Here is a 23,606-nt window from a genome sequence, read left to right on the forward strand (position 1 = left end):
AGCCTGCAAAAAACGTAGTCTATACTTTATCAAACGCTTATGAGGAAATATACTGATTTCTTTTATTATTTTTCTTTTATTTTTATTTTATTTATTTATTTAATTTTTTATGACTTTGCATTATTTTTAACAAATAATACAAAATAACCCGTTTTATGATAGAACTCTTTATAGCAATAATGAAATAAATTTATAATGACAAAAATAAATTAAATCACACCGCATCAGGCTTTAAATTTGAATGAAAAGTAATATTGATTTGTCTTGTTTGTTCTGGTTTTTTGTGTCTTTTTATTTTTACATTTCAAAATGATGTACATAGTTGGTCAGAATTAAATATTTTGCGTTTTGTTAGATATTTAACATTATATACGAAAGTAACGTGTTATATGAACTTGAAATAATCTTACAAAAAATTGAATGATAGTATGTATTTGAAAATTACATAAAATCTATATACTAAAACAAATTTTACCGCTAGAGTTTTTATAATTCTCATCACCGCCCTCTAATTTGTAACGTATAAACTTAATTGTACACATTGAAGGCAATATATCTGGTCTCGAGATTTCTCGTCTAGAAATTTAGCTGGCGACGTTTGCAAATGTTTCAATAATTGTCTATTAAATAAGGAAGTGTATTATAATATTTTTTTAGGAGGTTCAAAATTTCATGACATAAACTTAGAAGAGAAAATGCATCTGCTTCTATCGTTACATCACGCTTAAAAGAGAAATTGGTAAGCAAGCCCTTTCTAACATAGTAACATACTTAACTAAGTTTACATAGCCTATGCAATAAGATGATAGTCATAAGATACAAGTTCTTTACTTCTGTTCTCTTGTTATACCTATAAGGGATGTTCGTTACTATTCTGTACTAATAATAATACCACTACTACGACTAGTATTAACTTAATTCCAATATTGTAAAGAGATACAATGGTGATAGCTAATAATACTATAGTGTGTTGTGTGTGTCAAACTACGTAATGTATTGACTATTGTTAATATTGTAGTTATAATTTAAACTGACTTAGACTAGTACTAGCAGCTACCGTTAATAGGTAAAATTAACAGATTATGAAATTAACAATTTTGTATTAACTTTCCATGAAAATAGCATTTCCCAGTTATTGCCATTAAAATGTTTGCCACATTCTTTCACAAACCAGCGTTATTTCTTTTTATAGAGCACAAGATTATCGGTTTGAGTAAATTTAAACCACATGTTTGTGTACAGACTATGATATTGCAAAGATCAATGAACAGTGACTAAAAGGCACAACTTATAATGTATAGTAATGATAAGACAGACATATGATCTTTGCATTTGTTTCATTTAGGGATAGACTTGATTAAAAATCATACATATCAACAGAAAATATTATGTCTACTGAAACACTGTTCAACTAGTTTCAGACTTTTCTGGTTAAAATGTGTGATAATATATGCTTGGTGAACTTTAGTCCTATTATCAGGACATATAATTAATAAGATGTAGTTGGTTGGTTTGGTGTTTTATGGAGCAAAGCAACTAGACTACCTTTGCCATAAAACGTAGTAAGTTTAAACATTGGTTTTCTTTCTAATAATCATTTTTTGTTAGTCATAGTGTATATCCTATTATAATGGAGTTTGCAATGTATACATCTAAAACTCGGATCGTGGAAAGTATAGCATCAATTATTATCAGTCGAACTGGATAATATTTTTATAACTAAGTAATAAATAAAATACTTGAAATTTCCACAAAAATAACATTTCAGATTTACTCAATAAAAATTGCAAAAAAGTATGTTTTTATTTAGTAGGTATCTCATGAGTGTTGCAACAGAAAAGCAAGTCACTTTCATTGATAAATTGCATCTATAAAATAATACTTCAATAACATTTAGTATGTGATATAATGTTGTGATGGTAGCTTGCTTATTAACTAAAATTGCATTAATTTTTTTTTTTTTTTACGTGAATTGTAAACATTATTGAATGTCAGGTATGAATACATTGTTGTAGGACTAGTTGTCGGATAATTTAAGAAATGGCCGCAAACCCAAAAGCCTTCCGCAGAAACTAACAGTTATACCTGCTTGGAGGGTATGTATTTCTGCTGGTAATACAAATAGTGTTGGTGGTGGTTAAAACATTTACACTCATATTTTATACCTGTACTAAGTTTGCTTGTACATTATAATGATAAACTCACTCTTTTTCAGTTTTCTCCTCCCAAATAATACATTTTGTCTTGTCATGAAACAGTTCATTGACACTGCTGTGGTTATATTGTGTTATTAATTTATAATATTGTGTTATAAAGTTTTAAATGCACATGTGAAGTTCCAAATAGATTAACACTATTTTATTATAAATTATAAGCTTGTACTAATAATAGAAGGTATAAAAATCTATGAACTAGTTTTTTTTTTACATGGTTAGTTGAAATTTGAATTTCAGATATAGACCTGTGAATTCTTATAAAATAATATGGTAATAAATGGAAGTAATAAAATTTTAAAAATGATTGACAACAAAGTTAATTAGCATCAAATTAATTTTAGTGTTATAATAATTTAACATAAATGCATAAATGAACATAAGGAAATATTGGAGATGTTTACCTAAACCTCCATTCCTGTTAAAATGTTTATATTTTCGAAGCTGCAATTCAAGTTTCATAAATGTAAATTGTAAGTTAATAGAAATGTAGTATTTCTGTTTATCTCAGACCTGTGAATTCTTATAAAATAATATGGTAATAAATGGAAGTAATAAAATTTTAAAAATGATTGACAACAAAGTTAATTAGCATCAAATTAATTTTAGTGTTATAATAATTTAACATAAATGCATAAATGAACATAAGGAAATATTGGAGATGTTTACCTAAACCTCCATTCCTGTTAAAATGTTTATATTTTCGAAGCTGCAATTCAAGTTTCATAAATGTAAATTGTAAGTTAATAGAAATGTAGTATTTCTGTTTATCTCAGCAAAATTTGGGAATAAATTCTGAGTGGAGTTCCTTTTTTACAGTACACAACTAACAGACAAAAAAAATTAAATTTCTTAGAAAATCCTAAAACTATAAAGTATCTCTTACTGTCATCATTATCAGTATAATTGCAAGTATTTTTCCCCGGATGCAAATCAACCCTGGGTCCAGTGCATGTTTGTACATGTACTGCAAATGTGGAATAACTTTGTGCATAAATAAACAGCCCACACCTAACCAATACATGTTAAATACCTTCTACAGAAATGGACTGTAAGAAGTTTTTCTTGAGTTATTGTTTGGTTTGAACAATGTGAAAGCTTCAAAAAGAAAAGTTGATTATGAGAACTTCTTTGAATTGCAAATGTTCACTTTTCATCAATGTAATGTTTGTTTTACAAACTAAATGTTGTAAATTGTTCATCTATTTTAATCACTAGAGATACAGAATTTCTCATTGTAAGGATTAAAATTTGTGTTAAAGTGAAGGATATTATAGTACATGTTGTTCTGTTTAAGCCTTTAAGGTTTTTTTCTCGCACATGTTTTCTTGAATGAATTAAACATTTAAACCTACTCTTTATTTAAAATAAATCAGATTCCTGTGTGAAAGTGCTGGCATCAATTACTGCCAACACCAATTCAATCCATAACTTAAATAGCTTGTTAGAAAAATTAAACTGCACTCAGATGAAACCAACCCATTCTTTTCCAAATCTGAAACTTGCTTCCATGTGTACTGTTATCTTTAGGGCATAGCCCAAAGAAATTGGGGGCTTTTATTATATAGAATCCACAGATATTATTGTGAACTTCAATAAGATCATGTATTTTCATGAGAAAGTAAGCTGATAGGTCACAGTATAATATGTATCTATAGGACAGTACTTCCCAGAGTCATCCTTAGGTACTTATTGTGTCTTATGTAAATTTAAGAATGCATAACTAAAACAATGAAACTAACTTGTATGTTTTTGGTCATTATTAAATCCACCCTCCTGCTCCATGGGAATTAGAAAAACCTGGTAAAAATTATAATAAATTTAAGATCTTGAGTTTGGCTAGTGTTATATTGAACTTAATGGTAGTTATAGTAGCAGTATAGAATAAAAAGTTTATAAAGGCCAAAAATATAAAACATAATTGCCAATGTAAAAATTCCTTGTTTAGTCAAGTGGCCTCTACATTCACCTATTTTGACTTCTAGGTGCAACTACAGCATGCGATCTATGAAAATATTTACACTGTAGTGTATGGTTTGTATAGATACTACCATAATCACTATTTAAGTAATTTACTAAAACATAATTTCTTGCAAAATGGTATACATGTAACTACATTTTTGTTTAACAAATAATAACTTTTGTTGGAACTTATTTCAATTCAATTATATTTGCTCTAAGCATGTAATGTAATGGTATTTTGTACTTTATTGTTTTAAATGCAATATTGATGATAATGGTGTGAATTGCAAGTAAGTTAAAGTTAAATGTTGATAGTGATACCATCTGTGTAGATCACACACTGCAGTAGCACTGGCTTGTAATCAATATGTCCATAAATGCACACTAAAAGTATATTAGCAGTCATGTTTGTATGACGTGAGTAACTTATTGACCATTAGCTAAGATCCTTTTCTTTTGTTGTACTATTGAATGGTTTTCTTTTAGCCCTAGTTTCTGGAGGCTTAGAACATTGAAAATATTCTCTTATTTAAAAAAAAAAAAAGTTTTGAAAAGTTGTGATAAGAGTTATCTGATGTGAATTGAGTAACTCAATCAATTGGAAAATGTTCAAATATGGACAGTTTCTAAAGAGTATTCAAGATGGGTTTCTTACAGAAAGAGTGAGTGCAAATAAGAAAACTAGGTTTAACTTAAATTTAAGTTTACATTGTCTGCTTTTGTAAGAGATTTAGAAGATTATGAAAGTCAAGAGTTGGTCAAGCAGGAAGTTGGGAGTTCAAAAAGGGTTAGCTGAAAAGAAAACTATTATTAAATACAAGGTTTAGCAAAATGTTAGGAGCGCAAAGCCTTTGAGGAGGAATTTTAGATAGTTCATATCTAATCATTTTGATGCAATATAACATGATGTTTAGGGACAAAAAATTGAATGGATGGGACAGCAAAAGGTCAGATTGACTAGCTGGACTGTTGGCCTGAAATGCTATTTTATGTTAACACAGATGTATTACTGTGTTATTGCTATAATTAAAGGTTATGTGCTAAGTGTATGTCCAATTTAACTGATTTATAAATTTAGAAATCACTTTGAGTTTAACACTATCCACAACTGTTATTAATTTACTAATTATACCCATATGATTAATGAAGATGTAAATAAGAAAAGCAAATGTCTAAGAACTGACCCCTAAGGCATCCATTAATGACAGAACTTTTGCTTTCTCCCTCCAATTCAATATATGCTCTGATTAAGCTAGTCTTTATTGATTATATACAAGTTTTGAGTTTAGTATATTGTGTCACGTGTTATGAAGTGAAGGTGTAGGTATTTGTTTAGATGTGTTTGGAGTGTTGTATTGTACTGTATTGGTTCCCTCATCTTAGACACAACATTGAGTTCTTAGAAACAGTTAAAATGAGGCGGGTGTTGAGATTAGTCTTGGAAAACTGCTGGTAAACCAGTTCTTCTGAAATTTACTGGTCATGTTTATAGAAGAATAAGGTTCCTTGGGTAAAAGTGTTGGAAAATATATTTAAAATAACACTGAGATATTTTAAGGGTGTATTTAACATTTTATGTTTGAGGTTTTCAAATCAGGTGTTCATACTTAAATATTTTGAGGTGAAAGTTTTTTTATAAAATTTACAAAACACTTCTACATAAAACGTTTTAAGTCTGATTTAGTGAAGCTAAAAATTTTCTGTTTAGTTAAAGCGTGTATAATTTTTTTGTCTGTGTGTACTTGCGTGTGACATGTTGTAATAATAACAGTTTAAAATAAAGTATTCAGTAAAAACTGCAATTTTATTTCATATTTTTAAATAGTTTCAACTGGTTTGATATCCACAAATGTATTACTCTTTACAAACATATGTTGTAGTTAATCCTATTAACACAGGTTAAAGACCATGTTATCATATCCGTATACTCTCATTCAAAATTTTATTGAACTACTAGTTTATGATTGTATGTCAATACATTTGGCATCAAATTGTACGTTATAATTCAAATTTTAATATATACCAGTTAATTTGTTAAAAAGTAAATATAAAAAAGATTTTAAATATCAATTTGTGTATGTCGTGGTATGTTAAATACAGCATAGGAACAAATTAATGTTTAATGTTCACATACAAAGTATAGTCTCTAATGAATTAGATGCTCAAATTACTGATTCTGTCAAGCTAGAATCTAAGATTAAAACCTCCTGTCTTTTGTATTTTCTGAGACAAGAATACATTTATTGAACAGACCAAGGTAGCCTTGCTCACCACTTCCATTTTTTGAAAATATTTGTTAAATACATTTACTCTATCCAGTGATGTGTGTATAACCAAGCAAAAGCTCAGAATGTTCACCCAGTGATTTTCTCAACCTCTGTAATATATTTTCACATGAAACTCTTTTCATGCTAGGTTCAAAGTGCTAGGCTAGAAATTAATGTGCAAGAAATATGGCTCAGTTACAAGCTTAATAAATTGTAATGGAAGTCTGTGATATTTATATGGTAATTTGTGACTTTATTTTAAAATGCATATATAAAACCTATATATATATCCTCCACATGTGGGCCCAGCATTGCCAGGTGGTTGAGACACTCGACTTATAATCTGACGGTTGCGAGTTTGAATCACCATCACACCAAACATGCTTGCCCTTTCAGCTGTAAAGGCATTATAATGTTACTGTTAATCCCACTATTCATTGGTAAAAGAGTAGCCCAAGAGTTGGTGGTGGGTGGTGATGACTAGTTGACTTCCCTCTAGTCTTTCACTGTTAAATTAGGGATGGCTAGTGCAGATAGCCCTTGTGTAGCTTTGCATGAAATTCAAAACAAACAAACAATCTTCCACGTGAAATTTGACAAGGTTTAGATTAGAAACTTCATTAAATGAGTTCAAAGTTTGTAACTGGAAGAGAAAATTGTTTTTTATGAAGAGTAAATATAAGAATGTTATAATGACCAATATAATACATCATGTCACATTTTTATTAATATATAGTTTGCTTTCATTTTAAGTGTTATGCCAGGCTTCATTCTTTGAGATCTACCAAAATAACCCAAATCACCAATTTCTCAAATGAAACCTCTGTAGGTCATCCTAGCCTTAGTACTAAAGGATATGGTGTTGATAAATATAAAGCTATACCTTGTAGTATGTGTGTGTGTATGTATGTTTATAGAATGACACTAAAATAATTGAACAGATTGGGTGTTTGTGTGCAGGAAATTGACATAAAACTAAAAAGAAAAACATAACTACATTTCTAAAATGCAGATATAAAAAAATACTTTTTGGCTCAAATCACCAAGTATTTTGTATCTGATGCAAGGTTTTTAGTGCTGCAAATATTCTCCATATGAATTTATCCAAAAGCTACAGGGCTTTGATAACAAGAAACAAATTAAACTTTTGTTAGGCTGTTCCATTGTTTTGGTCTGCCATGTTTTAGGTACTAGGACATATGACTTGCAATTAGAGGTTTACAGGTTTGAATCTTATCTCCAAACATTCCTTCCATTTCAGATATGAGAGTTTATTCTCCTGCTATCTGGCAGTAAAGAGTAGTCCAAGAGTTGGGAATGAATAGTGTTGAATAACTCTCTTCCCTCTAATCTGTTGCTTTAAAATTAAGGATGGATATAGCAAATATCTTTCAGGTAGCTTTGCACCATATTTTGTACAAACAAAAAAAGCCATTCCTTCTCCTCAGTTTGGGAATTTAAACAATTCTGTCCCTACAATAAAACTGTTAGCTTTAGACTCTGTTGTTTTTTATAACTTCCATTGAATTTTAAACTTTGTATGGTATGGTTATAATAAACCTTTACAGCCCAGAATATATTAATATAATTTAACTTCACTGAATTAGGTTAATTTAGTGCTGTATGCTTAACATTATCAAACTTAAATACTATTTTTATAGTGGAAGTCTTTTATTTAATATGAAAACCACTGAACCTTGATTATAATGTAACTATGGCTTTTAAACAAAATCAATGATATTCAAAATACTATTTTTTACTTTGGGAAGTAAACATTTTGATAATAAATAAAAATAGTTAAAAATACTACTACTTTAGTTGTTTATAAAATGGCTGACTAACTCTCATTTTTGGTAGAACATTTAAGGCTTCAGCATTATTGTAAACATGAAAAACAATACCTAAATGTCTAGAAAAATGCACATTTATTGAAATATGGGACTGTTCAGGGAAAAAAACTTTCATTGTTTCTTTGTGTTTAACCATACACGTACTTAAAACACTGGGTTAGATATACGGTATCTCAAATATCACTGTGTATATATGTAGTATGCTAGTGTTAGAGGTTAACTACTCACTGTAGGTGATGCATTGCTGCTTGCATGTTGAAATTATAGTACATAGTAAATTAACTATTTTGATAGAGTATGTAAAAGTACGTGTTACAAATAAAAATGCAGAATATTTTAAACAATATTGAAACCTCTGGCACTGTGCAATAAAGATATTTGTATCACCTTATGTTTTATAACAATATTGAAACCTCTGGCACTGTGCAATAAAGATATTTGTATCACCTTATGTTTATAACAATATTGAAACCTCTGGCACTGTGCAATAAAGATATTTGTATCACCTTATGTTTATAACAATATTGAAACCTCTGGCACTGTGCAATAAAGATATTTGTATCACCTTATGTTTATAACAATATTGAAACCTCTGGCACTGTGTAACAAAGATATTTGTATCACCTTATGTTTTATAACAATATTGAAACCTCTGGCACTGTGTGATAAAGATATTTGTATCACCTTATGTTTATAACAATATTGAAACCTCTGGCACTGTGTAATAAAGATATTTGTATCACCTTATGTTTTATAACAATATTGAAACCTCTGGCACTGTGCAATAAAGATATTTGTATCACCTTATGTTTTATAACAATATTGAAACCTCTGGCACTGTGTAATAAAGATATTTGTATCACCTTATGTTTTATAATTCCAGGTCACTTTTCTCTCATTTTTATCAATACAAAATATCCTTTATCTGTCTTGTGTAAAAATGTATTTCAAACTCGTTTATCACATAAACAGATTACCCTTTTGGTATGGGCTTGTTATAATATACATGAGTTTGTCTGCACATTTGCACATGTTAAGTATAACTATAACTTTTGATACAGCATGTGTATCTTCACAAAATTTGGAAGACTTTTAGTAAAGAATATATTTTGTTTTCAAAAATTCAGATTTTTTAATGAAATATTTTTTACAAAAGTTTTGTTTGTGAAAATAGTCTGTTTTGTTAATAATCTTAGTGCAAAGTGATTTCATGTTATGATTAAAAAACTACTATTCATCTTAAAAATCTGAAATATTATTTGCATAATCTCTGTAACCTCCTAAATACATTTCAAATGTTTGTTTTCAGTAAGACTATATTTTGTCATTTTCTATGCTCTTTGTGGGATCTGTCACTTAACCCACCTCATAACCCTCATAAAAGAAAATTAGGAAATATAAATTATGCTTTTTTTGTGTTAAATGACAAGATATTATAACACAAAAATACAAATGCTTAGTGTAAACAATTTATTTTTCATAATGCTACACATTTATATATATTTTTATTATATTGACCTTCCAGTCATGTCTAGCTAACATCACATAACTTCAATTAACATGGTGCACGTGCACTCAGCTCACATATCCAGTGATGTTGAAACTAACTTTTAGTCTTCCCTGTCTTGAAGTTCACTAGTATGTTGCAATATAGTCATGTGTCAGTTATTACACATTATACTCGTATGTATAGATTATTAATATTTTGAAATAAATTATTCAATTTAATTTTCTTAAAATAATAGGACAATAAATCAAATGGTTATCTCTTCTTGTTATGACCTTTGTATTTGGTTGTTAAGCTTTTTAAAATTTCACATGTGGAGAATATCAAACAATTTTTTTTAGGTTTTTATATATACAGGGTGGCCCGTAAGTCCCTACCCATTCCGTATGTTGTGTCTAAACAACGTTGTAATACTAATGAAGAGTTTAAGGCAGCTGTTACCATGGCATTTGGAATAATAATCCCTGCTATACTGAGGAAAATGTCATAAAAAAACATTGTGTTGCATAACATTATGCAGTGAGAATGAGGGACAGCACTCAGATACACTGGGTACATAAGATATATGGATGGGTAGAGACTTACAGGCCACCATGTACAGTTGAATAACTGAAAAACTTGTAACTTCACTGATACCTTAGAATTCCACTAATTTATTAGGCTTAGTAACTAAGATGTATTTAGATTTTTAAAAAATGTGAAGCTTTGAGGACTCAACCTACCTCCTTGAAAACTTGGATTGAAAGAATTTTGTAGTTTTTTCAAAGATTAAAATGGTTGAGAAAACCACTGGAGACATTCTAAGCTGTTGATTGGTTATTTGCATGTCATGTGCTGTAGTGAGAGTATATAAGGGAAGGGACCATTTCAAAAAAATGGAAAGTATCGAAACAGAGCTGCTATGTTTGACTCAGTGCATCAGTCATATCTCAGCAAAATAAAAAGATGAGACTCTTGTTTATATTATTGCTTGATATTATTTGTAATTTGAGTTCTTAATTTGTATGAAGTTAACTTAGTATTTTGATATTACAAACATCTAATTTTAAGCAGTGCTGCATTCAGCATACCACAAGACTCAAAATCTTTTCTTAAATGTATTCTTTTAATATTTACCTTTAAATTAAGAAATTAACTCATACAATATTAGTTTGAATTATAATCTACAATTTGATTTCAAGTGTATTGACATAAATTCATAAAATAGTAGTTCAATACAATTTTGAATGCAAATTAACAAATGCGGTGACATAGCATTTGAACCCTACCTATTGCAAAAGAGTTAATTATTTCCATGCTATAGGATTTCGGTTAATTCGTGTTTTATCCAACTTGATTAGTCTCATGACTAATAGAAATTAAGGTTTTTCAATTTTTCCATATATCATGGTAACTGGATTGTTGTAAATATGATTTTTTGTTATTTTTGATTTAATCAAGATAACTCCTGGCAATTAGAGGTCACATTTAAGGGTTTATGGCTTGACACCAATTACTGTCAAACATGCTAGTCTTTTCAGTCACAATGGTGTTTGTATGTGTGTGTGTGTTTATATCACAACTAATGAGGCTATCTATCAATGTCCTCAATTTTTACTTTTCAAACTTGCAGCACCCACCACTAAATCTTGGCTACTTTAGCATTAAATAAAGCAACCATTTACTGTTTATTTTTACATTCAATTATGTTTCTAACTTGTTATTATATAACTGATTGTTACATACTTTTTACTACCTTTTCAAAATTGTGTGCATTAAAATTGGATAACACACTTTCACCTTAGAAAACTTGGAATATCCTCCTCCAATCCACTTTTTTTTTTTAGTGGGATCCTGTATCTCCAAATTATAAAAAAAAAACTTTAATATGATCCAAATCTGGATCTGAACCACATTTTGTGAGGTCTACCCCCGTTGTGACTTTCAGTCATCATCTTCTGTGACATTTTTGTGTCACATACACATTTGGAAACACAGACACACACTGACCCAATTGCAGTACCATTGCAGGACCAGGGTAATAAAATCAGTGAATAATTTAATGTTACATTTTCGGTTATCATTCATTTCTGTAACGTAACACAACAAAATTGTGATATGCAAATTTTATTCTACATTTCAATTTGTCACTTGTAATGATATAAAAATTTAGTCTATGATTATGTTTATAAATAGACTGTACTTACAATACAACCTTTGTTAGGCATAGGAGAAAAGGTTTTGTAGTAATTCAAATGACTCTCAAGGAAAGGTCTTTACTTCGAAAAATGTCCAGAGAATGTAACTGTTAAATTTGCATAAGTATGTTTCTTAATGAACCTGTCCACAAAACTTTGATTGGAACTAACTTGGCATTTTATCAGTCAAGAAGTCTGTGCTGTAATGATTGTGATAAACATAGTATATGTTTTTAAAAGTTAGTTGTGCTCTTGCTTTGGTATTATTGTACTAATATTTCCTAATAAAACTTGGTGGATTCCCCCAGTGGCATGACTATGTGTCTGTGGTAATTCTTGATGACGAGAAACCCATTTGAAATAAAAATATATATCAGAACAGCTGGTATGAGTATATACACTTTTACTGATAAGGAGAGAACGTTTTGACCGTTCTAGGTAATCTTCAGGTTAAGAAGATGACCTAGGAAGGTCGAAATGTTGTTCTCTTCTTATCAGTAAAAGTGTTAATACTCATACCAGCCATTTTAAGATATACGTGTCTATGGATTTAACACATTAGAAACCTGGTTTTGATACCTGTGGTAGGCACAGCCCAGATAGCACATTTGTTTAGCTTTGTCCTTGTTTACAAATATTTAAGCCTTGGTGATTAATTTGTTTATTGCTATCAATTATTTTTATATAAGTTGGACAATTTTATTTTCAAAAGGTGTAGAATTTGAAATTAGACCAGTACTCTTTTATAACTGAGAGTTTCTAAGAGTATCAATCGTAAAACATTATTCAATTGTTTAATGTACTTTGAAACATGTAACAATCTACATACTGCTAATGAATGTAGTGGCAGTTAGCTCATGATGTTTGGCAACATTTTTTTTATTTCATTGCATCATTATTTAGAGATGTTACTTAATGTGCAGCTGTTAACTGATCTCTTATACCCACTCTTGCCTGTAATGAGGAAATTTTAATTTCAAAATTTGGTAATCTAGGTACATTTACTTTGTTATTAGGGGCATTTGAATAATTCAGAATAATATCAGATACAATACTTGCAAGTATATATTCATATCTAACTAAAATCTATACCATGATGTACAGGTCATCATTGGCATTGCAGCTAAGATTATTTTATGAATGCCATTCAGATCATACGTACATCATCAGTTTTTATACTGTCATGGTTTGCAGGTATGTTTTGAATGTATAACGAAGGTTAATTATAGCCATGGGAATATCACATCAATGTTTGTTTGAAAATTTGAAGAAGCATTGTTTTTAACCATTTTGTGAAAGCCCACCAAAAAATATATATATGAATTAAAACATTTACAACTAAGCAAAACGTAAAATAAGATGATCCTCATGAGTGCCATCACAGCAAAACTGATTTCTAAATCATGCTGACTTCAGTAAAATGTATTTGTTATAATGTTGTAGTTGATGCACCTATGTGTCTGTGGCACTTGCTAACATATGTTTGGATGCACATGTGTGTCCAGTGGCAATGAATGTGTTAATTGTCATAGTTATATGAAGAGTAGTTCTAAAATATTGGTAAACGAAATAGCTAAAATTAGGAAGATTTGTCTCATGAGAATAATTGGTTTATTGGATGTATTCAATTCATGATTAGTCAATTAGCACATTCCAATAATTACCCAGTTTTAATAATGATAGGCCTATTAGTTTCATACATATGTTGGTAGTGGGAAAGGTTTTAAAAATCTGATAAAAGACACTTTGCAAATTCATTTAAGGAGGTGTAATTTTTACTGGATATTAAAAGTAGTTCCCCAAGGGGAAAATGTTGCAAGATACTTGAAAGTTCATTTAAGAAAGCTTAAAATTTTGTTGAATAAGCAAATTAATTTTACAAGTGGAAAATGTTGCCATAGTAATATTTAGACATTCTTGGAAGAGGTTACTGCCAACTTCATAGATTTGGTCAGTGCTTGAACTCGGGGGAGAGGAAGTGGGATTGTTTATGAAATGTTTAAAACTGAGTACTATTTATATATAATTTTGTATTCTTTACTTATGATAAAACAATCTATGCTGTTAAAATTAGAAACTGTTTGGAGGATAACCTTAGATTTGGTAAGATAATAAAAATTCTTTGAGATTCACTGGCTAGAAGTTCAGGAATGATATACTTGGGTTTGGTGACATAAGCTACACATTTACTAAATGATGCACAATTTTAAAGAATTATTATTTAGATATGGTAGCTCAAAAGAGTAATAAAGCAATAAAAGTAAACAGATGTATACTGTTATGGTATGGAAACCATGTTTGTTACTTTGTGGTTATGAACTTAGTCATACTAACCAAATCTGTAGTGAGTGTGTTCATTCATTATATCCATGTGCTATTTTGGCTAATTCCTTCTACAATATTTTAAGAAAAAAAATATATATAGTTTCTTTTCTCAGTCTTTTGCTGTCATTAATATTTATTGCATCTTCTATTGAACCTTTTCCTTTTGAGAAACTGAGTCTACCAGAAGGTAGTGGGATGATTTCAGGCCTTCCTGGAAAATCTGGGATGGCATCATGCTCTACTTAAGCACTGCATTTTCAGAAATTGTTTCAAAAGGTACAACTAAATAGGCTTGTTAAAAGTTATTGTTATAGGTATGGATGGTTAATCAGATTGTTGGATTGAAAAATGGGTGGATGCAATAAACTGTAGAGTTGTTATAAATGGAATTCAGTTAAGTTGGATGAATATCTGAAGTGTGATACATCTTGGGTCTCAGTGTTAGAGGGTCATCACTATTTTCAAGTTACATCAGTGATGTTGAATAAATGGTCAATAAATTGCTTAAATTTGATGATGACATTAAGATCTTGGATGTCATCATCAAATTTAAGCAACTTAAATGACATTAAGATCTTGGATGTTGCTTGGCTGTGATGAGGATACTGCTTTACAAAAAGGTTTAGATTATTTGGTGAGTTGGGCAAGTAAATTGCAGATGGGTGGATGAAAGTTAGTTGTAATAAATAATAGGTATTGGATGTGGGTCAGCATAATATATAAGCATAATTTTGATGTCAATAACTTTAAAAAGTTTCTTTTAAAAAGAAAAGGATCTTGAGGTTTCAATTGTTCAGTATTGTAAGCCAGCATTTCTTAACCTTTTAATGTTAGGGAACACTGCTTTCTCACTAAACTGTCATTCCTCATTGACTCTGTCAAGATTGTGTTTGGAGCTGAATAAATCTGTTTCTACTTACTTCAGTAATGTCACAATTACTTAGAGTGACTAGTTTTAACCATGTCTGGGTGTTCTCAGTGAAGCATGAGAGGTCGTTACCTCAAGTGTTCACCTGGTTGTCAGTGAAAAAGATAACTATCAGGAGGTACTACTTGTGTGAATGGTATGGAAAATTTGATAACTAGAGCAATAATAACCAATGTTTTGTATGGAAACTGCATGAACAAGCATTTTGTCAAGTTTTGATATTAATAATAAGAGGTATAAAACACGTGATATACTACAGTAGAATTCCATGAAACTAGCCCAACTCAGTAAAACAGCAAATCGAAAAATGAACTGAACCTTTGGGGTCCCTTTCCCTGTTGTTTTCATTAGCTTATTAAGTTTTGTTTAAGAAAACAACAAAAAACAGAAAAACAAACTAAATAGTGCTGTATAACCTTGACAATCAATTTTTTGTTTCTATGTCAGAATGTACAAGTACCTTTTCTTGTTTGCAGATTAGATGTGCATGTGTGCACCTAAATGTAGGTGTGTGTGAAAAGATCATCTTGAACTACTTCAGTTGGTTTACAACTTGCAAATAGTTTCATCATGAAGAAACTTTTCTCAAAATTAGAAAACAAAATTGAACAGTCACCCAAGGAAGCAACCAGCTTTGTTGGAAAAGTATTTAATGTTGGAAAATTTAATGTGACTGTTGAAGATATAATTGCAGAAGGTAAGTACCTGTCAGTTATTGCTTATGTTTATGTTTAGACCTTCTGTTGATGAAAGGATTATGGAAGAGTTTCATGGTTTAAGCTGTGACCTAGTGTTTAAGATATTTAAATATTCTCCTTCCTGATAAGTGTTATAATCATATCTACATTTAATTTTGAACAAATGAAAAGTAGGCTGAAACGAATTTTATTAATAACTATTTTGTATGCTATACATATGGAAGTAACTTCTATTAAAGTGATCTGTGATGTCGAGACAACCCACTTGTAGAGAAATGTATACATGTAGAAACGGCTCGTTTAGGTTGAGAAAATTTTTTTACATAGAGTAGCGAACAACATTTTGACCTTCTTCGGTCATTGTCAGGTTCACAAAGAAAGAAAGAGGTAACTGACCGGAAGCTGACAACATGTTTTAAAGGGGCTGTGTAACTGAGTGTCGGAATGTAGAGGGCAGTGTTAGATGTTTGAATATATAATTTTATATTATTTATTTTATTATTTTTAATATAGGTATAAAGGTGTTCCTTTATATTGGTTTATTTTGGGCTTAAGTTGTTGTATAAGTAAGGCTTCTTTAATTTTGCATTTGTTTATGTTTCTTTCTTTATTTAGTATTTGAGTGTTTTCTATGGTTATGTTGTGTTTATTTGACTTGCAGTGTTCAAAAATGTGTGAAGGTGACTTTTTATGTTCTTTGAATCTGGTTTCCATTTTCTACTTGTTTCTCAATATAGAAGTCGTGGCAGTTATCATTGTATTTTATAAATAATGTTGGTGTGGTGTTTGTCAGTGTAATTTTTACATAGTATAGACCTCAGTTTTGTGCCTGGTTTTTGAATAAATTTGGTATTAACTGGAATGTCATATTTTGTTACTAGTGTTTGCCAAATGTTGGTTATTTATCTGCTGATGTCAGGAATATATGGCATGCAGCAGTATATGGTTTCATGATTTTTTAATTCGTGGGACATATTTACTTTTGTTGGTTGATTTTGCTTTTTGTCTAGGTGTGTGTGTTTAATGTTTCCTACGGTTTGTGGAGGAAACTTATTGATGTTGATGAAGTACTGTTTTATTTTGTCTAATTCGTTAATTTTATCTGGTGAACATAGTTTTATGGCTTTGTTTATTTGGTTTCTTAGTATGTTGAGTTTTTGTTTTGTTTCATGTGCTGAGTCCCAAGGAATGTATGGTTCAGTATGGGTGATTTTTCGGTGGATTTATGTTTTAAATTGTGTATCGGTTTTGTAATTTTGAGGTTAAGAAATGATATTTGATTGCTTCCTTCTTGTTCACATGTGAAGTTGATGTTGGAATGTTTAGCTTTAATGTGATATGTGATTGAAAAAATTAAGTGTGTGTTCTGTAGATATGAATCCTGCAATTGTGTCCTCTACATATCTGTACCAGTATAGTGGTGGATGTAATGCTGTGTTAGTTGCTTGTGTTTCAACTTGTGTGATAAAAATATTGGCTAGAACTGGTGATAAAATTTTTAATTTTACCTGGGAAGTTTGGCTGTTGGATGTCAATAAAATTGTCTGAGTTGTCTTCTTTCTGTTGGTTGTTTTCTTGTTTTTGTTTTCTGTAGAAAGTATCACAAGTCTCCTGGCTGGATCTTCTAAACATGTTTTAATTTCTAAGGTTGGTTGTAACTAGGTGTTATTGTGAAGTTAAGTCCTTTGTTAAGTAGTTGTATCTCGTCTGTGTTTAATTGTCGGTTGGATCTGTTAATTATGAGGTTAGTCAATGGTTTGTAATGTTGGTGTCTTTTCTGTTGTTTGTTTCTTAGTTTTTCTAGTTTTTTTGTTGTGGTAGGTCTTTTTGTCTCTGTCATTCCTAGTGTTGATTTGATTTGTTTCATTGTATAAGTCCGTAAATCTCTGGTTTAATGCAGCATGCCAGTTGATGGTTGAGGTTCATTTTTTGTTTTTTTTAAGTCATGTAGTTCTTTGTATTTTGTGTTCAACATGGCTTTAAGTAGTTTTTTCTGTAAATTTTGGATAATGTTTGTGTATGTATTAACATTTTTTGATAGTTTTACCTTTATAAAATTAGGTGTTAGTTGTTCCTTTCTACATTGTTGAATGAAATAGATGTCATTTCTTCTATTGATAAATCTTTGGTTTAAATTTCTTAGTTTCATAATGATCGTATGAGCGTGTACTGTTAATAGTGGTGTAAGGTATGCTAGTTCAGACATAATGGTAACAGGTAAGTTCAAATACACAAAGAAAATACAAAGACTTACACTTCTCATACAATTGCCGTGATGAAATAATAATCAGTGATGTTGAGAAACCCACTTGTAGAGAAATATATATGTGAAAACGGCTCGTTTTTACATGTATATTAAAGTGATCTATTAAAGTATGTCTGGATAAGCCATATTAGCATGAATATAATAGGTCAAATGCAATTACTCAAGTTTGTATCTTGCACAAACAGAAAGCTTTTTGTTTTATAACTTTGTCTTCAATTTGTCTAAAAATATTTTATTGGAGAAAAAGATTTTTCTTTTTGGTTTTTCATTTGTAAATACCAGACTTGTTAGCACATTACAACATAAAACGTATAATTACCTTGTAAGGTGCCTTAGGCCTTATCTAAGTCAACCAACCTGGCAAGACTCCCTGAAACACAGTAGGGTAAATGGTATAACAAATTACTAAAAACACTGGTTTGCATCGTAGTACATGTTTTCCATTCTTAAAGTCTTGTTAAGTGACACATGGATAGACTTGAATAGTTAGAAAAATTAAAATCAATTGTGAAAGAGACAATAATGATTCTTATAGGAAGTAACAGAAGGAAAGCTTAGGTTTGCCAGAAGCTGTTTCTAACAGTGATATATTTGTACAGTGCATTCATATAATTACATCAGAATCTTGTGGTACAGTTTTAAGTAGAAGAATGTACTGTGTGTTTAAATCTTTTTAAATCAGTAACATTTTTTACAGTTGTAACAGATAATGCTCTACTAAATTTGTATGTATGTATATATTATATTATTAAAACTAACTTTGCCTAACATGCCAAAAAGTGGTGGATTATAGCTTCATGTAAGAACTTGAGCACTGGTCCTTTTTTCTGATATCTTTGTTTACCAAATATTCATCTTCATCATAACAGAAAACCAATTTCACAGTTAAAAAATAACATTTTACAAGCACACTCTGAAAACATCAGTAAGAATGGAGGAAATTTATATTCAAAATAACTCATAAAATGAGCCTTACATGCAAAGTAACAACTGGCTGTTACACATATTTATTTAATGCATTTTAAGCAACCACTACAACATTAACTGTATACTCAAAAAAAAAAATTCATTTTAAATTTGATTGGTATCAATTCAATGTTCATTTAAACTAGGTATATTATAAATCTAGAATTGTACAGGAATTTTTGTGTGGTGAGATCTTAATGAACCAAGTATGAAATTTGTTTGCATTATGTAAAGGAAATACCTGTGGAAAAATACAAGATGTAAGCACGTAGGTGTCACAGACAACAAGTACTGACATCTAGATGGTCAATGTTTAATGGTACAAAACATTACAGAAACTGCAGAAAAAAGTGTTAAGTTTTAAAACAAAGTATTCTGCATGTGTTGTTTCTTCCTGTACATTTCATTACACCTTGTTTTCCTTACGTTGTATAGTTTTCTGTTTGATTATGGCTTCCTGATGTATGTACTGTTTAGTGGACATCTTATAGGCAGACGTAAGGATACTTTTTTACTTTTCTGTCATGATCACATCACTTTGTATTCTTTTAAAAATACACATGTCACCTGTCATTATTTTTCAGACTCAGTGAAATCCATCCATTGTATGTTTTTGTACATTTTCTGTCAAATCATCCATTCTTACCCACTTATACAGTATTTGGAATTGTGAATTATTTTGACTTGAAAACAAATGTAGTCTCTTGTTGTGTATGTTTGCAGGATCTGCACTTATATTGATTTGTCCAGCTAAGAATCTTGACGTTCCTTAATCCATGGTTTTGTCATAAGGACCACTATATTTCTATATTGTCCAGTTCCCCTCTTGAAACATTCAGAGGTATCTGAAGTTGAGAACATTTTGGTTATATCTGTTTTGAATGTATGTTAAAAACAAATGTTGGTACTCTTGTATGTCAGATGTACCTATTTTGTTTTATATAAATATTCTTCATTTAATACTGAATCTGTATGAGAAGGTTTTGCTCTTTGGACATTGACAAATGATGCCATCTGGTAGCTGATAATGCCTATGTGGGTAATTTTTCTCATCTCCATATGCCTCAGCTACAACCAAGATGGCAATCATCTGCAGCATTATTCTTATTTATGTTTAAATGTTCCAACTTTACTGTTTCCATGTTTTTAAACTCTCCCATGAAGACCGCTTGGGTTGTTCTTTGGATCTCCCTTTGTGTCCACCAACTTGTTCGAGTTGTGTGACTCAGTAGCCATTTCCAACGTGGACAAAAAAAGGACTATGGCCTCTTAAGTGGCTTTTTATCATGTGTTTGGGCTACTCCTCCAAGAACCTTCCATTACAGGAGTAGGAAATGTTTCTCCTACCTATTTTTGCCACTTACCCATTGTTAACCCTAAAATTTTGATACACCATTATTATTCACAACACTGACCCCTTTGCTTGATTTAAATGTTGTTGGTAAAGAAGTTCCTCGCTGAATGTCTTTAAGCCCAGTCTTTTTACAAGGCTGGATCTCTCCACTAATTCTCCCTTGAATTTGGTTCTGGTTGTTATCCTGACTCAGCTACATATTTATTCCAGTTAAGATTATTCTTTCTATTTCTAGTTTGTTATTTTGTATTTTAAGGTTTCGTGTTCATTGTTTACAATCTCCTTGACAATACGGATATTCTGGCTTTCAGTATTTCAAAGATAAGTGTACCTAATTTGAATTTTGCATTTTTAGAATTAAAATGATTTTCAACAGGTACTTATTTCTGAAATACCTTGCCTCTACACCCCCCTCCCCAAATAATTTTATTATGAATGCAATTTTCATTAAAATTTAAGTTAATATGGAAAAGCAGAGCTTGTGTAACAAATCACATGGAGGGTGGAAAAGTGACAAGTTATGAATGTGGCATATGTTCTGCAAGTGTATGAAGGACATTCAGAAAGTTTCAGCCACGTGTTGTTAATAATACGAGTTGAATCTCAATAATGAAAGGCTTTCAGTCTTTCATATATTTTTTGAAATTGATTTTAATTCTAAGAAATGCAAAAAAATTTCAGACATTTTGATTTTTTATATGTTTAGAGTTTTTTTGTCAAAATTTTACATTTTCAATACAGAATTTGTAAACCTATTTTATTAGTGCAAATGATTAAAATAATAAGACTGGAAACATATAAAAAAAAAAAATGTCTGAAATTTTTTTGCATTTCTTAGAATTAAAATCAATTTTAAAATTGATATTAATATTCAACAAATAAGTTACTGACTCATTTAAAATCATATACTAGTAAAGAAATTTCATGCATTGATGCTAGGAAGTTAAATTTCATATATGCACACATGTACACACACAACACAAAATATATATATGCAATTGGTTTAAAATTTATTACATGCAGTAATGAAACTATTCGATTAACAATTTAAAATCAGTTTTTTACCATTTTGGTTTAATGTCAATTTTATTGTTTGCTCACAGTCATAAACACAGTGAAACTACCTACAGCAGTTTTTCAAATCAAAGATAGATGAAATTTATAGTTTTACAGAGTAAACATTTATTTGGAAATTTTACAAGAATGTTGGATGACAAGATTAAAGATCAATAATTGAAATCTTTAATAGAGATGAACATTTTTAATTCTTTCTGAAAATGAATATTTAAATATCTTTCTTCAGATTTCAAAGCGAGATTTATAAAAATAGGTTATTTTAGTTTGCAGGTCCTTCATCTGTAGAAAGTTCATCTCAAGTTTCAAACAACTATATCAAATAATTTCTTTTGCATTGTGCTAAAACAAACCATACAGTGAGTGATCAATGGTACATTTGGTAGTTTAAGAGTTAGCATCAGGTGGATAAATAATTGACTGGATATGCAGAAGGTAAACAGTGCAAGTTACAGGATGATTTAATAAAACTGAACATGTTCCATACAAGTACTGAACATGTGTGTTTATGTTACACAAAGATAAAAAAAAAACAACAACAAAACATTATCATAATAAATTTTTCTGTGTTATGCTCTTTTTTTTCTTTTCTGAGTGTCTTACTAGGTGTATTAATTTTTAAAATAAAACTTAATTTTTACACTTTGTTATATGTTAAATAATGTGTAAACTTACTGGTGGTGGTGTTTCAGAACAACATTTCTTATGAAACATATTTGCATGTGTTGGTCATTGTACTGGAACATATTGAATTTTTATCTATTTAGAGAGAAGTAGGTTTAATGTACAGGTATGTTCACTTTAGGTTTTATCTTATTCTTAGGGAAATTTGTCAGGTGGCTTTAATATGGAATTCTAAATGAGTCATGTTTATGTTTTGAAACATTTTTTAAATCTTAAACTACACTAATAGCTTTCTTAATACATTCATCACCATACAGTCTTCCCTTATTGATGGGAGGTGTTTTCTAACTTCTGAAAGCACTTGGATGACTAGGTTTTATTTTTTGTTAGTGTATTACAGACAGTATAATTATGTTTGTTAAAATAGCAATATCTCTCCATGTGCTCAGATTTTTATATGGTGCTTAAGGATAAGAAGAACCACCACTTCATTTCTTAAGAAGTATATACACGTACACCCAGAGCAAAGAATTATCACTATATTGATTATTCATTCACAAATGTGAAATATTATATCTTCTAAACTTTAACAGTTCAAACAAACATCAAGTTACTTCATCTTAAAATTGTAAATGGTAAACATTTTTGGTTCATAACAAAAAATACACAAATAACATATTTAATTTATAAAGCTAGAAATTCATACAGCTATCACATATATAAAAATAACAATTTATATTAAATTATCTTCCAACTGGAAATTATGTACGTTGAGATACTTTTAAAAACATCGTGTCAATTGGAAAATAGACTACTTTAAGTATTTTAATTTCTGTAATATTTTTTTATTATTGCTTTTGTTTAAGGTTTAGGAAAAGTCAGATTTCCACATTCCATATGAATCACAATTACTGTTTAAACCGTAATTTTTAGATATTAGTGCTGTGAAAAAAGTTATTTTGATAACACTGATTAGGAAAATGGTTAACCAGATACTAGTATGAAACCAGTGACATATAGACGTCACTTACAAATGTTTATCATGAATATTTCTTTTTCTGTTTGTTAATTTTTACTCAGAGGTAGTGATATTTTTTTTTTTTTTCTTGACGTTCAGTGTTGTAAGGCCCGGCATGGCCAGGTGGGTTAAGGCATTCAATTCATAATCTGAGGGTCGTGGGTTTGAATCCCCATCACACCAAACATGCTTGCCATTTCAGCCATGGGGGCATTATAATGTAATGGTCAATCCCACTATTTGTTAGTAAAAGAGTAGCCCAAGAGTTTGCAGTGGATGGTGATGACTATCTCTCTTCCCTCTAGTCTTACACTGCTAAATTTGGGATGGCTAGGACAGATAGTCTTCGTGTAGCTTTGCGCAAAATTCAAAAACAA

General features: G+C 30.2%; 1 protein-coding gene across 6 annotated transcripts in view; it reads left to right on the plus strand.

Moving 5' to 3' along the window:
- The first annotated feature begins 515 nt into the window (after positions 1-515).
- The window catches only part of LOC143254379 (uncharacterized), a 69,992-nt gene continuing 46,901 nt past the window's right edge, over positions 516-23,606 (plus strand). For 3 of the 6 annotated variants that reach the window (XM_076509467.1, XM_076509468.1, XM_076509469.1), the window contains exons 1-2: positions 521-739; positions 15,706-15,926. In XM_076509467.1, the coding sequence (XP_076365582.1) occupies positions 15,800-15,926 (127 nt within the window). In that variant the 5' untranslated portion in view covers positions 521-739; positions 15,706-15,799. Of the gene's footprint in view, positions 740-14,558; positions 14,578-15,705; positions 15,927-23,606 lie in introns of those variants that run through there. The other 3 variants (XM_076509465.1, XM_076509466.1, XM_076509470.1) reach the window with 3 other exon arrangements.

Source organism: Tachypleus tridentatus, chromosome 6 (assembly GCF_004210375.1).
Source record: "Tachypleus tridentatus isolate NWPU-2018 chromosome 6, ASM421037v1, whole genome shotgun sequence".
NCBI classification, from domain to species: domain Eukaryota; kingdom Metazoa; phylum Arthropoda; class Merostomata; order Xiphosura; family Limulidae; genus Tachypleus; species Tachypleus tridentatus.